This window comes from Onychostoma macrolepis, chromosome 24 (assembly GCF_012432095.1).
Source record: "Onychostoma macrolepis isolate SWU-2019 chromosome 24, ASM1243209v1, whole genome shotgun sequence".
Classification (NCBI taxonomy): Eukaryota; Metazoa; Chordata; class Actinopteri; order Cypriniformes; family Cyprinidae; genus Onychostoma; species Onychostoma macrolepis.
In genome coordinates this window covers 12,203,005-12,217,423 of record NC_081178.1, presented here as the reverse complement: position 1 = coordinate 12,217,423, position 14,419 = coordinate 12,203,005, and the positions used below count along the sequence as shown (strand labels likewise).

The 14,419-nt window shown below is 38.8% G+C and overlaps 3 protein-coding genes and 1 long non-coding RNA gene across 4 annotated transcripts; 2 read left to right on the top strand and 2 right to left on the bottom strand.

Moving 5' to 3' along the window:
• Nucleotides 1-3,576: 3,576 nt before the first annotated feature.
• Nucleotides 3,577-4,268, top strand: LOC131533353 (cystatin-B-like). The gene is made up of 3 exons (XM_058765656.1): nt 3,577-3,754; nt 3,835-3,936; nt 4,084-4,268. Exons 1-3 carry the CDS (start codon nt 3,683-3,685, stop codon nt 4,210-4,212), a joined length of 303 nt encoding a protein of 100 aa, XP_058621639.1. The 5' UTR covers nt 3,577-3,682; the 3' UTR covers nt 4,213-4,268.
• Nucleotides 4,269-5,720: 1,452 nt separating this feature from the next.
• LOC131532844 (protein MIX23-like) lies at nt 5,721-9,054 on the top strand. The gene is made up of 5 exons (XM_058764625.1): nt 5,721-5,813; nt 6,345-6,395; nt 6,557-6,703; nt 8,378-8,437; nt 8,526-9,054. Exons 1-5 carry the CDS (start codon nt 5,721-5,723, stop codon nt 8,574-8,576), a joined length of 402 nt encoding a protein of 133 aa, XP_058620608.1. The 3' UTR covers nt 8,577-9,054.
• Nucleotides 9,055-11,342: 2,288 nt separating this feature from the next.
• LOC131533327 (cystatin-B-like) lies at nt 11,343-11,985 on the bottom strand. Its single transcript, XM_058765601.1, has 3 exons — nt 11,827-11,985; nt 11,649-11,750; nt 11,343-11,513 (listed from the first exon to the last, which is right to left on the bottom strand). The coding sequence occupies exons 1-3, from the start codon at nt 11,896-11,898 to the stop codon at nt 11,385-11,387; spliced, it is 303 nt and encodes a 100-aa protein (XP_058621584.1). The 5' UTR covers nt 11,899-11,985; the 3' UTR covers nt 11,343-11,384.
• Nucleotides 11,986-12,306: 321 nt separating this feature from the next.
• On the bottom strand, nt 12,307-14,335 carry LOC131533328 (uncharacterized). Its single transcript, XR_009269078.1, has 3 exons — nt 14,209-14,335; nt 12,912-13,033; nt 12,307-12,707 (listed from the first exon to the last, which is right to left on the bottom strand). It is a non-coding gene; the product is annotated as an uncharacterized LOC131533328 (long non-coding RNA).
• Between the last annotated feature and the right edge of the window lie 84 nt (nt 14,336-14,419).

The following is a 14,419-nucleotide window of genomic DNA, read 5'->3' as shown; positions in this document are numbered from 1 at the left end:
CCAGAAAGGACGAACAGAACGCGACGGCAGTGTATAGGCAAACAAATTCCATCATATTTCTATCATGGCGCCGAAAAAGCGTGGAATACAGCGATACAAAATCATTATGCATTAGACGTAAATAGATTAAAACAGCGACCAGTAACACTGCTCTTTCTGAGTCCATCATTTGTGCTGTCCAGTGGGGTATGTGAATAATGGCAGTGAAAAAATTAACCACAATTCTTAGCGAATAATAAGAATAATGGAAATTGCATGTAAACGGGAGTAAGAGCTTTTGCTCTTGACATGTAAACATCATGTAAACAAATTTCGCTTGTTTGGGGTCCTCTGCCAGGAGATGGGGGTCAGGGCACGAACAGCTGCTTCTGCACACCGAAGTTCGCTGGCTCTCCAGGGGGCGGGTGTTACAGCGGTTGTATGAGCTGCGAGAGGAGGTGAAGTGGTTTTTGACAGAAATCAAATCAGATCTGGCGAAGCATCTGGATGACACTATGTGGCATCTCTGTCCTATTTGGGACTCGTCTCTGTCCTATTTGGTCGATATATTTGACCGCTTGAACGGCCTCAACCTGTCTTTGCAAGGCCGCGAAACTCATATTTTGCTCCTTGCAGACAAAGTGCACGCACACAAAAACTAGACCTCTGGCATGGCCGCATCAGTCGAGGGAACTGCGACATGTTCCCCAGGCACGTCACACGATTTCTCCTCCCTATTTCAATCAGCGTCTGAGCACCTGTCAGCAATGAGAAAACAGTTTGCGACGTACTTTAAAGAGGATTATCGCTCTTTTGCGTGGGTTGGAGATCCGTTTGTGTGCACAGCAAACGAGCTATCAATTGATATGCAGGAACAGCTTATTGAGCTGAAGAGTGACAGTAGACTGAAGGAACTCTTTAGCTCCTGCCCTCTTTCGTCATTCTGGGCAGCATTGATGCAGGAATATCCTGAACTCTGTGACGTCGCCTTGAAGATTCTCCTTCCTTTCGCGTCCACATATTTGTGTGAGGCAGGATTCTCAAAAATGACTGCACTCAAAACGAAATACCGCAATCGTGCACAAATCGAGGATGATTTGAGGCTATGTTTATCAAACATTGAGCCAAGAATTGAGGATCTTTGCAAGGCAAAGCAGGCTCAGGTCTCACATTTACACCTGCAAGCTTCTGTAAAAAATGCAGATGATGCCTACTATTAGGCCTAGTAATAATAGCAATAATAAAGCATAAATTAATATCAGAGGTCTGGTGCCAATTCCCAATTATAGCAATAGCCTAGTAATGATAATAGGCCTATACTGATGATAATAATAATAACAACAACAACAACAACAATAAAGCATGTAACCTCATATAATTATATAGCAATAGCCTAGTAATGATGATAGGCCTACTACTACTCATAATAATAATAATAATAATAATGTCTGCAAGCTCACATTAGAAGTCTGGTGCTACTGCCAATTATAACAATAGTCTAGTAATGATAATAGGCATACCTACCGCTACTGATGATAATAATAATAATAAAAATACTGTGGGCCTAAAAATAATAGCCTAGGGCTATCTATCTATCTATGCAAGGTGGTGTGGGTGGTGGGTGGTCAACTGCAATGAACCAGCTTTGGGGGGCCCAGCTTGCAAAAGGTTGAGAACCCCTGCCATAGAAGAACCATTTTTGGTTCCACAAAGAACCATTCAGTCAAAGGTTCTTTAAAGAACCATCTCTTTCTTACCTTTTTATAATCTGAAGAACCTTATTCGCCACAAAGAACCTTTTGTGAAACAGAAAGGTTCTTCAGATGTTAAAGGTTCTTTATGGAACCATTTAAACAAAAAGGTTCTTCAATGGCATTGTAAAGCACCTTTATGTTTAAGAGTGTACTGTTGGGTAGTTTAATCTACAACAATGCATCATGTTGTAAAAGACCATATTTCTGTAGTGTTGCTGTCCTGTGAAAAAAAAAAAGAGAAGAAAACTTAGTATTTCACAATTGTATGAGAATACTTAATAAATGTACTTCCTTACAGTCCACCACTGATTATTTTGAAAATGAAAGTAACAACATCTATTGTCAGAATATTAACAAATTGTTGCTAACTATATCAGAGGCTGCATCTGAAGGACACGGACCAGTCAAAGAGCACTGTTCAGCTGTGACAGCTGCCACTGAACATTGAGCTGAACAATGCCCTATTTTCATTTTATTTTTTTTACAGTTTTATTTTTATGCTTGCCTAAAACGTCCAGGTTGCAAACTTGTCTACATATGATCACCATGGTCAAGACAATAAACTATATAAAATCGCACCTTTGTAAGATATCAGTCAGCATTTGAACTGCTGTCTGTGTGTGTGTGTGTGTGTGTGTGTGTGTGTGTTAGGGTTAGGTTTTGTGTTTTTCGTATGTATCATTACATTATTCAAGTAAGCTCCAAGCCAATACCTGCATTTAAAGTTGTAATCCGGCAATTAAGGACTCAGCAAACCAGTGTAACTTACCTGGCCTCGGTCTTGGCGACTCACGGTCTCCTCGATTATGACATAAAGCATCAAAACAAAAATCAGCAATTCTGGCTCCATCTATCCTGCCAGGATGGCAGCTCTCCTCTCACACGTTGCTATGCGACTGGAGCAGCAATCGGGAACACCTGGTGGTGCAATTAGGAAATCCTGCGAAAGCGGAGCGTCTCATGCACTTCGGAGGCGTGGCCTTCCAATTCCGTGGACTTCAAAGTGTGTGCACTTAACTTTGGGACACACTTTAGGTGAGTTCGACTTGAAGCTGCGCTGCGCAGAATGATCAGTGTATGACATCAAAGTCCCGCGAGAGCTATTCGAATGATCCGTCTGCTCTCTTATCGCTCTCGCGGTACTTTGATATCATGCACTGATGGTTCAACACCGTCAAAGGTACAAAACATTAAGGAAATATGAGATACGGACTATAAATGCTATTTGTACCATACATTAATTTTTATTGCTAAAAATCATCAAATAGCATTGTTATGTGTTAGAATAAATGTATCAAAATATTTATAAAAACAAAACTGTTTAAAATATATATTTTATATTTTATATTCTAAATATTTTAGAATAGAGTTGATCTCATTCTTTTACACTGGCCAAATAGTATTTCAATTGTTTTAAACAATTAAAATTAAATGATGCAGTTTTACTGATAAGGTGAATATCTTTTAGCTATTTTAAAACATAAAATATTTATTGCAGTGTAGCCTAAACAGAATTGTCTCACTCACTCGTTCAAGTCATCAAGGGCATCCATTACAAATATGTCTAAATTCATATGATTTTGGTTTAATTTTTGTGTAATGACTATGTAATTTCAGTGCTTATCTCCATTAATGAGAGTTGAATATTTAATGTAGGCTACTAAATGTGTATATGGACATGAAAACAGAGTTTAAAATCGTTGTTTGCTTCATTAATTTTCTCACTCCAGGAAAAAGACTTCGTGCACATGGCTCAGAGTTTGCGTGCAGGTGCGCAAATTTTACCGTCAAGTTTGTTTTTATAAATTCCACCTTTTTCGTAGGAAGTGGCGTACGCCTCTTTCAGGGCGGGTATTGTGAGTACGCAACGGCTATAAATGAGGCCCTCTTGATCCAGTCAGTAGTGAGAAGACGTTCCTGAGTGTTTTTGTTAGTCTTTTGTATTTAAAATGAAGGTGTGCTGTGGCGGAATATCTGAGGCGGAAGATGCCAACGAAGAGGTGCAGAAAATATGCGATGAGGTTGGTAACTTTACATTGCAGATAAATAGAAATAGTGAAGAGATGCGTCACACAGTCTAACAATTCCCGTTTTTCCAAAGATAAAGTCTCAAGCCGAGGATAAAGCTGGACGCACATTTGACGTTTTCACTGCCAAATCTTTTAAAACACAAGTTGTTGAGGGGACAAATTACTTCATTAAGGTACGAGAAAATCCCTGTGACTTTTATATTAACTTTATAGGAGTACCCTGGTAATGTACTGAATATGTCTGTTAAAGAGAGCCTCAGATATAGCCATTAACAGCTATAAAAGTTTTTAAAAGCATTGTTGTAAATGATCTGTTTCAGGTGCATGTAGGTGGGGATGAGTGCATTCATGTACGTGTCTCTAAAACTCTGCCCCATGCTGGAGAAAAACTGGAGCTGCACAGCATACAGACATCCAAGGCCCATGATGATTCTATTGAATACTTCTGAATGAAACTAAGCTAATCATAATAAATATTGCCTAAAATGCTTATGAATCTCACGGTTATCATTTTTACCAGATAGTGTGATCACAGTAGAGCAGGGGTGTCAAACTCAGTTCCTGGAGAGCTGCAGCCCTGCAGAGTTTAGTTCCAACACGCATACCATTTAGATTTCAAATAAGCGTAAATGATTAGATTAGCTGGATCAGGTGTGTTTAATTAGGGTTATATCTAAACTGTGTAGTGATGGGAGAAACGAAGCTTTTCGAAGCTTCGACTCAATTGAACCAGTTGCTTCGAAAAATTATTCACTGTTTCGAAGCGCTCGAAACATCATACGCTAGTGACCGCTGCTGACCACAATTGTGTACATACAGCAAAAACTCGGGCTAAAACATGCATAAAAACGGCTTCTAAAAACCCATTGCAAATGTTGAAACAAAGTGTATATACATAAAATGCAATAAAAAAGTCAGTATTGTAAAAATAAGAAAATCCATTAAATATGAAGTGTGTGTGTATATATGTAGCTACATATATAATGTGGTTTTTAAAATTTTATATTAATTTGCAGGGCTTGCTTTTTGTTTTATGGACCGCTTCTAAATAGAGGCCAGTAAGAAACTATTAACTACTTCTCATCCTTTTAATTACACAAATGTCTCATTAAAAATGTCTGAAACTGATCCGAAATCAGGTAAAAACCATAGACGCTGGTTCGCCGCTGATTCACGGGTTCACAGAGATCACCCCCCAGCTGCGAACCATTGAAGTCTCCTTTATTGAAATCAGTGACTTGGGCAGTTTAGGTTCGACTTGAAAGCACGGCTACAGATGGCCATCAACGAGAGTAGCCGCTTTCAGTCGGGACTGAGCTGAAAACACACATCAAGCCGGACACTTTCTGCTCCCGTTAGAGACGCTCACTCTGTGTCTGTATACTCTGTCACAGATGAAGTGAATAAAATGCAGTAGCCTATTTGTCAAATACACAGACATTCCAGAAATGTTTTCGTAAGCAACAGAAACACTTTTATATACTGGTTAATACAGCGCCCTCTGTTCAATAAAGTTCAACATAATCATACAGGCTACTAATAAAGTGGGGTTACATGCTTTTATCAGTGTTTTTGAACTCAATATAACATTGCGACTACAGTAAAAAAGCTTTTACCGTTTAATAAAAAAAAAAAAATTTGTGAGTTATTGGAATTGAAAAGATTAGAATAAACCCGAAACACACGTGATCATTGTCATGCGGTGAATCTGGCCAATCGTGAAACAGCTGTGTCATCATCAGCACTCCTGTAGTCCCTCCGAAAAAGCTGCGCCAACTGAATCAGTCGGCTGCTCTCGAGAGCTATGGCGATACTTTGATGCCACACATGACAGTAGGGTGACCACCTGGCAATAGATCTGTTGCGGGACACGTGTGAGACGGATACATTTAGGCTACTACTGTTATGCCATTTAAATACTGATTTACATTACATCCGTTGTCTTGTGCGCCGATTTATGTTTCTGCCGGTGGATGCCCATTGCCCACACCCCAGGTTGCACTTCTGGCAACATAAAATCCAGGAGAGAGTAAAGTTTGAGCGTGCACACGTAGGCCTAATGTCTGATCGAGAGAGCGCGCGCATCTGTTTTGTGTGAGAGTGAAGAGAATTCTGAGAGCGGATACATTTGTTGGACTCTTGCATTACAATAATGCCCTGCCTCTGGACACTTAGAAACCGTCTCAAACGAACTATTGAAATGAGAAGAAAGTCGTGTCTGATAGCTGCAATAGTGGATTTTTAAATGCCAGTCACAGTGTTTAATGTATTTCTTATTTTGGTATTTCAATTTCTGGGATGAAAGAAAAAAAATAAATACAGAATGCATAATTGAAAGGTCTTGTGGGAAGCGTGACAAAGCTCCCAATTTCGGGACTGTCCCGCAAAAAGCGGGACGGGTGGTCACCCTACATGACAGTGATGTGGCATCGGCGCCGGTTCAAGTCGGACTAAATTTCTAACCGGCATGCACTGCTTCAAGTCAGCCGCCGATCGGTCTGCGCGCAGTGCTGCATGAAGTCGAACACACCTTTTGATATGCGCTCTGAACCACTGTTTCGAAACAATTGATTCACAAAAGTTTTCAGGCAAAGTGGATGCCACACAGACCTGCAAAGAACTTTATGAATCTGTATGTATCACAGTGCCAAGTCCTCTTTAATAATCTAAAATGATTATTTTAGAGATCCCCTAATTTTGTTCTTGATGTATGATTGATTTAAGTGTACTGTCATACTCTGTAAGGTATTAATTAATTACAAGCTCTTTTTCTGTACTGCCTATGCCTTTCAGCTCTTGGAAGCTCATCTTTCCAGAGATAAGACAATAAAGTCATGCATTACAGAGACCTCTGCTGTCGTCGGGCAGTTACGTGAAGAGAGGGCAAAAGACAGCGACAACTTGTCAATAATCAAGCAACTCAGGAAAGAGCAAACTAAGGTAATGTCTTTATTTATACAGTGAGGAAAATAAGTATTTGAACACCCTGCTATTTTGCAAGTTCTCCCACTTAGAAATCATGGAGGGGTCTGAAATTGTCATCGTAGGTGCATGTCCACTGTGAGAGACATAATCTAAAAAAAAAAATCCAGAAATCACAATGTATGATTTTTTAACCATTTATTTGTATGATACAGCTGCAAATAAGTATTTGAACACCTGAGAAAATCAATGTTAATATTTGGTACAGTAGCCTTTGTTTGCAATTACAGAGGTCAAACGTTTCCTGTAGTTTTTCACCAGGTTTGCACACACTGCAGGAGGGATTTTGGCCCACTCCTCCACACAGATCTTCTCTAGATCAGTCAGGTTTCTGGCCTGTCGCTGAGAAACACGGAGTTTGAGCTCCTCCAAAGATTCTCTATTGGGTTTAGGTCTGGAGACTGGCTAGGCCACGCCAGAACCTTGATATGCTTCTTACAGAGCCACTCCTTGGTTATCCTGGCTGTGTGCTTGGTCATTGTCATGTTGGAAGACCCAGCCTCGACCCATCTTCAATGCTCTAACTGAGGGAAGGAGGTTGTTCCCCAAAATCTCGCAATACATGGCCCTGGTCATCCTCTCCTTAATACAGTGCAGTCGCCCTGTCCCATGTGCAGAAAAACACCCCAAAGCATGATGCTACCACCCCATGCTTCACAGTAGGGATGGTGTTCTTGGGATGGTACTCATCATTCTTCTTCCTCCAAACACGTTTAGTGGAATTATGACCAAAAGTTCTATTTTGGTCTCATCTGACCACATGACTTTCTCCCATGACTCCTCTGGATCATCCAAATGGTCATTGGCAAACTTAAGTCGGGCCTGGACATGTGCTGGTTTAAGCAGGGGAACCTTCCGTGCCATGCATGATTTCAAACCATGACGTCTTAGTGTATTACCAACAGTAACCTTGGAAACGGTGGTCCCAGCTCTTTTCAGGTCATTGACCAGCTCCTCCCGTGTAGTTCTGGGCTGATTTCTCATCTTTCTTAGGATCATTGAGACCCCACGAGGTGAGATCTTGCATGGAGCCCCAGTCCGAGGGAGATTGACAGTCATGTTTAGCTTCTTCCATTTTCTAATGATTGCTCCAACAGTGGACCTTTTTTCACCAAGCTGCTTGGCAATTTCCCTGTAGCCCTTTCCAGCCTTGTGGAGGTGTACAATTTTGTCTCTAGTGTCTTTGGACAGCTCTTTGGTCTTGGCCATGTTAGTAGTTGGATTCTTACTGATTGTATGGGGTGGACAGGTGTCTTTATGCAGCTACCGACCTCAAAAAGGTGCATCTAATTTAGGATAATAAATGGAGTGGAGGTGGACATTTTAAAGGCAGACTAACAGGTCTTTGAGGGTCAGAATTCTAGCTGATAGACAGGTGTTCAAATACTTATTTGCAGCTGTATCATACAAATAAATAGTTAAAAAATCATACATTGTGATTTCTGGATTTTTTTAGATTATGTCTCTCACAGTGGACATGCAGCTACGATGACAATTTCAGACCCCTCCATGATTTCTAAGTGGGAGAACTTGCAAAATAGCAGGGTGTTCAAATACTTATTTTCCTCACTGTATGTACTTGTGCTGCAATTGGTTGAAATCTTGTTTGAATTCTCTATCATTTCCCTACAGTTAAAACTCATGCAGTCTGAGCTAAATGTTGAAGAAGTGGTTAATGACCAGAGTCTGAAGGTGAGTTATTGAGTGTCTCCTATTGATCCTATTGAATACGAGTGGTTTGCATTTAGAAGTGTTTGTTAATGATCACATTTTCCTCCAGGTTTTCCATGAAAGGTGGCAAATTCACTACATCCCTCCCAAGATCAAGTGAATAATACTTCTGTTGTCAACACAGTTGTTCTGAGGAAAATACCTGGAGCCTGTACCATGATGGCAGATGAACAAATTCAGATTTACAGAATTAGTTTTGAGTTGACAAAACCAAACCACTCCAGTTTGGCTTTATTGGCACCATGATGCTGATCATCAGCTTTCTTTGTCAACTCAGGCTTTGATCCTGAGTTTGTGGAGTGCCTGTGCATGAATGTGTGACATCAGTGGTGAACAGCGAATCACAACACAGAACAAGTGAGATTCACTTCTCACTAGAAAGCCAGCGAGATTCAAAACTCTTTTGTTAAAAGTTAAGAGATTAAAGAATATGAGGAATTTAAATGCATTTCCACTGAAGTACTTGTCCATGAAAGAGGACAAATAAAGGAAATTGTCTTGCTCTATCAGTGCAGTCACAAGTGAAACTTGTGAAGTTATTTAATATAGTTGAATTTAATATAGTTAATAGAGACTTGAACATGTAAGGTGACATGAAACCATTTTAAAAGTGTTATCTGTTGATTATACGACTTATTTATATTACATATGATCTGTATATATTAATATTCATTTAAAATAAATGCTTTATAATAATTGTTAAACTAAAAGTGCTCGTTTGTAATGGATTAATAATAATATAAATCATATTATAATTATATAAATATGTGAATTTTAATTTACAAGGTATTTTTTATAAGGTACTTTATAGTGACCTTTAATTTGTAGGAAGATAAACTGAGGGAGTGACTTTTTTTTGTGTCAGACATGTGTCACTTTGCTCACATCTGATTGGTCCAATTTCACTTTGAGATCCCTAACACAGAACATAACCTGCCCCGGAGTAGGTTAGCTGTGCAGTGTGAGTTACTATGGCAATTAACGCAGCTAAAAGCCAAGCCACTTTCATGGTACCTAAAACCCAGGATTGGTGCAAACTAAACTGAAACTTACCCGGCTAGCCAGCTAATCCGGCTTCATGGTACAGGCCCCTGGAGCTGCGCCTGGATATTGTCACTGACCCCACAAACCCTCCTCCATCATTATGCTCTGTGGCTTTGTGTTTCTACAGTGAGGAAACACTACTGTCGCCTGAGTCCTGTAAACCTTTTCGTATAAATACTGTACAAAAGATTTTATAAACCATGAAATGTTTTCCAATTAATGAAAAGTTGTCTGTTATTTGCTTTGCAATATAGTGATTAATGTTCATTTGAAGTGAAAGGGACGCCTGTTCTCAGATGTTGATGTGCACCTGTGTCAAAGGTTAAAGCAGGGGTTTTCCAACCCGATCTCATGGGAAAACTACTATTTCACGAGTTGGCTATTTCGTATGAATTTGTACAATATGAATTGTGTGAACGTATGATTTTTAGAAAAAAGCAAGCTTGAAAGCCTGTCCCTAAATATATACATCACTGGGGCGTGAGCAGATTGAATGAATGAGAAATTCATGGAAATTAGCCACCAATTCATCAAAACTTAAAATAGTTATGAATTGCCATGATATAGTTTTGGATTTTCAGTCTTTTAGATGACACAAACCCCCAAATGATGATCCTTGTGTGAGGGATTATCGTAAAATTTTAATGGCATATATAGTTTCTAAAGTAAACACCCAACTGCATAAAATTATAGAACTGTACTGTTAGATGTATTCGTTTTTTTGTTTGTTTTTTTTAATCTTAATATTAAGTTATTTATTGAAATGTAAATATTATATAAACTTACATTACTCTTTTTAGGCAGTTTTTTAGTCACGTTTTTATTTAATCTTATTTTTTATTTCCCCCCCCCCTATGCCATATTACAGCTATGCCAAACACATAATGGGAACATGCATTTAAAGGATTACCTAATTCACAATTAGTGTCATTGCAGGTAGTGATCCCACTAGTCACTCTACTGCAAGGGTGTCACACTCAGTTCCTGGAGGACCACAACTCTAGTGATGGCCGCTTTAGAATCACTGCTTCGTGAAGCTTCGAAACTTTTGTGAATCAATTGTTTTGAAACGGTGGTTCGGAGCGCGTATCAAACTGCCAAAGTAACGTGATTTCAGTAAACAAGGCTTCATTACATCATAACGGTTTCGAAATTTCAACCAGCGTCTATGGTTTTTACCTGATCTCGGATCAGTTTAAGACATGTAATTAAAAGGATGAGAAGTAGTTAATAGTTTCTTACTGGCCTCTATTTAGAAGTCGTCCAGAAAACACATCGCAAGCCCTGCAAATTAATATAAAATATTTTAAAAACCACATATTGTGTGAGATTGTGCGAGTTGTTTTTTTTTGTGCGCGTGCACACATATACACACTTCATATTTAATGGCATTTCATTATTTTTATTGCATTTTGTGTATATACTTTGTTTCAACATTTGCAATGGGTTTTTAGAAGCAGTTATGCATGTTTTAGCCTGAGTTTTTGTTGCATGTATGTTTTGGTCAGAAGCGGTCACTAGTGTGTGGTGTTTCGAGCGCGTCGAAACAGTGAATCATTTTGCGAAGCAATTGGTTCAATTGATTCGAAGCTTCGAAAAGCTTCGTTTCTCCAATCACTACAAAGCCCTGCACAGTTTAGATATAACCCCAATTAAACACACCTGATCCACCTAATCTAATCATTTACGCTTATTTGAAATCTAAATGTTATGCGTGTTGGAACTAAACTCTGCAGGGCTGCAGCTCTCCAGGAACTGAGTTTGACACCCCTGCTCTACTGTGATCACACTATCTGGTAAAAATGGCAACCATGAGATTCAGAAGCATTTTCGGCAATATTTATTATGATTAGCTTAGTTTCATTCAGAAGTATTCAATAGGATCATCATGGGCCTTGGATGTCTGTATGCTGTGCAGCTCCAGTTTTTCTCCAGCATGGGGCAGAGTTTTATAGACACGTACATGAATGCACTCATCCCCACCTACATGCACCTGAAACAGATCATTTACAACAATGCTTTTAAAAACTTTTATAGCTGTTAATGGCTATATCTGAGGCTTTCTTTAACAGACATATTCAGTACATTAACAGGGTACTCCTATAAGTTAAGTTTAATTTTCTCGCACCTTAATGAAGTAATTTGTCCCCGCAACAAGCTGTGTTTTAAAAGATTTGGCAGTGAAAACGTCAAATGTGCGTCCAGCTTTATCCTCGGCATGAGACTTTATCTTTGGAAAAACGGGAACTGTTAGACTGTGACATCTCTTCACTATTTCTATTTATCTGCAATGTAAAGTTACCAACCTCATCGCATATTTTCTGCACCTCTTCGTTGGCATCTTCCGCCTCAGATATTCCGCCACAGCACGCATCCATTTTAAATACAAAAGACTAACAAAAACACTCAGGAACGTCTTCTCACTACTGACTGGATCAAGCGTGCCTCACAAGTCCTGGGGCCTCATTTATAGCCGTTGCGTACTCACAAAACCCGCCCTGAAAGAGGCGTACGCCACTTCCTACGCTGACGGTAAAAGTTGCGCACCTGCACGCAAACTCTGAGCCATGCATACGAAGTCTTTTTCCTGGAGTGAGAAAATTAATGAAGCAAACAACGATTTTAAACTCTGTTTTCCTGTCGATATACACATTTAGTAGCCTACATTAAATATTCAACTCTCATTAATGGAGATAAGCACTGAAATTAAACCAAAATCATATGAATTTAGACATATTTGTAATGGATGCGCTTGATCACTTGAACGAGTGTGTCAGACAATTGTATTGAGGCTACACTGCAATAAATATAGGCCTATATGTTTCCACTAAAAATAGCTAAAAGATGTTCACCTTATCAGCAAAACTGCATCGTTTAATTTTAATTGGTGCACATCAACATCTGAGAACAGACGGGACGTTTTTTCTTCAAATGACAACTTTTCATTGGTTATAAAATCTTTTGTACAATTTATACGAAAAGGTTTACAGGACTCGGGCGACAGTAGTGTTTCCTCACTGTAGAAACACAAAGCCACAGAGCATAATGATGGAGGAGGGTTTGTGGGGTCAGTGACAATGTCCAGGCTCAGCTCCAGGTGTTTTCCGCAGAACAACTGTGTTGACAGAAGTATTATTCACTTGATCTTGGGAGGGATGTAGTGAATTCAGCACCTTTCATTGAAAACCTGGAGAAAAACATGATCATTAACAAACACTTCTAAATGCAAACCACTCGTATTCAATAGGATCAATAACTCACCTTCAGACTCTGGTCATTAACCACTTCTTGACAGTACACTTAAATCAATCATACATCAAGAACAAAATTAGGAGATCTCTAAAATAATCATTTTAGAATATTAAAGAGGACTTTGCACTGTGATACATACAGATTCGTAAAGTTCTTTGCAGGTCTGTGTGGCATCCACTTTGTCTGAAAAGGATGCAGTGGGCACAGTAGTATTGAGGGCATGGACAATTCTGTCATCTATGGTGCGCATCACTTTTAATACTTCAGGAAAAGAGGAGAGATGTACAGCATATGAGTCTAAATAAAAGTTCAACTTCAAGTTACTATATGTTCTTGTATTGTAAGCAGAGGTGGGTAGAGTACCCAAAAACTGTACTCAAGTAAAAGTACTTGAAGAAATATTTACTCAAGTAAAAGTAATAGTCTGAATAGTTACTTGAGTAAGAGTAAAAAAGTATCGGATAAAAAAAACTAAAGTAGTTAGTTACTCGTTACTTTGGATCATATACTGAATATAGTTTATTTTTATGAAGATATATAGATATTTAGATAAAATTTATATATACATATACTGTATACACATATACATATGTGACCCTGGACCACAAAACCAGTCTTAAGTCGCTGGGGTATATTTGTAGCAATAGCCAAAAATACATTGCATGGGTCAAAATTATAAATTTTTCTTTTATGCCAAAAATCATTAGGATATTAAGTAAAGATCATGTTCCATGAAGATATTTTGTAAATTTCTTACCATAAATATATTAAAACTTAATTTTTGATTAGTAATATGCATTGCACTACATTTGGACAACTTTAAAGGCAATTTTCTCAGTATTTTGATTTTTTTGGAAAAAATTTACACTTATGACTGGTTTTGTGGTACAGGGTCACATATACACACACACACACACACACACACACACACACACTGCCGTTCAAAATACTTTTAATGTTTTTTTTTTTTAATGTAATTTATTTCAGTGATGCAAATCAGAATTTTTATCAGCCTGATTTATTATCAATGCTGTTCTTTTTTAGCGTTCTATTCATAAAATAATCCTAAACAAAATGTCACAGGTTCCAAAAAATATTAAGCAGCAAAACTGTTCCCTGTTGAAAAAACCAGCATATGCTGGTAAGGTATGTTTTGAAGCATGGGATGCTGGTTTGAGCTGATTTAAGCTGGTCCTTTGCTGGTTTATGCTGGTCCGACCAGCTTAAGACCAGCACATGACCAGTTAAGGACCATCTTAAACCAGCAAAGGACCAGCATAAACCAGCATCCCAGCTTCAAAACATACCTAACCACCATATGCTGATTTTTTTTTTCAACAACACTGGTAATAAATCAATATATTTTAATGTGTAAGGTACATGTACAACAAACTGTAATGTCATAGTGGTATCGTGTACTGTAATCGAATCTATACCTGTGGAACCATAGACAGTACACGCGGTGTTCGTCTAATAAAGATCTTCATAGCTAGCAAACCATAGCCTTTGCTTTCAACTGACTATTGATCCAAAGCCACGTCTTCAACTCTCTTGATGTTACAACCGCTTCAGGCGACTCAGCGCGCGCGGCAGGGAACTGAACGAATCATTCAAACTGATTCGCGAACCGATTCACTGGTTTGCCAA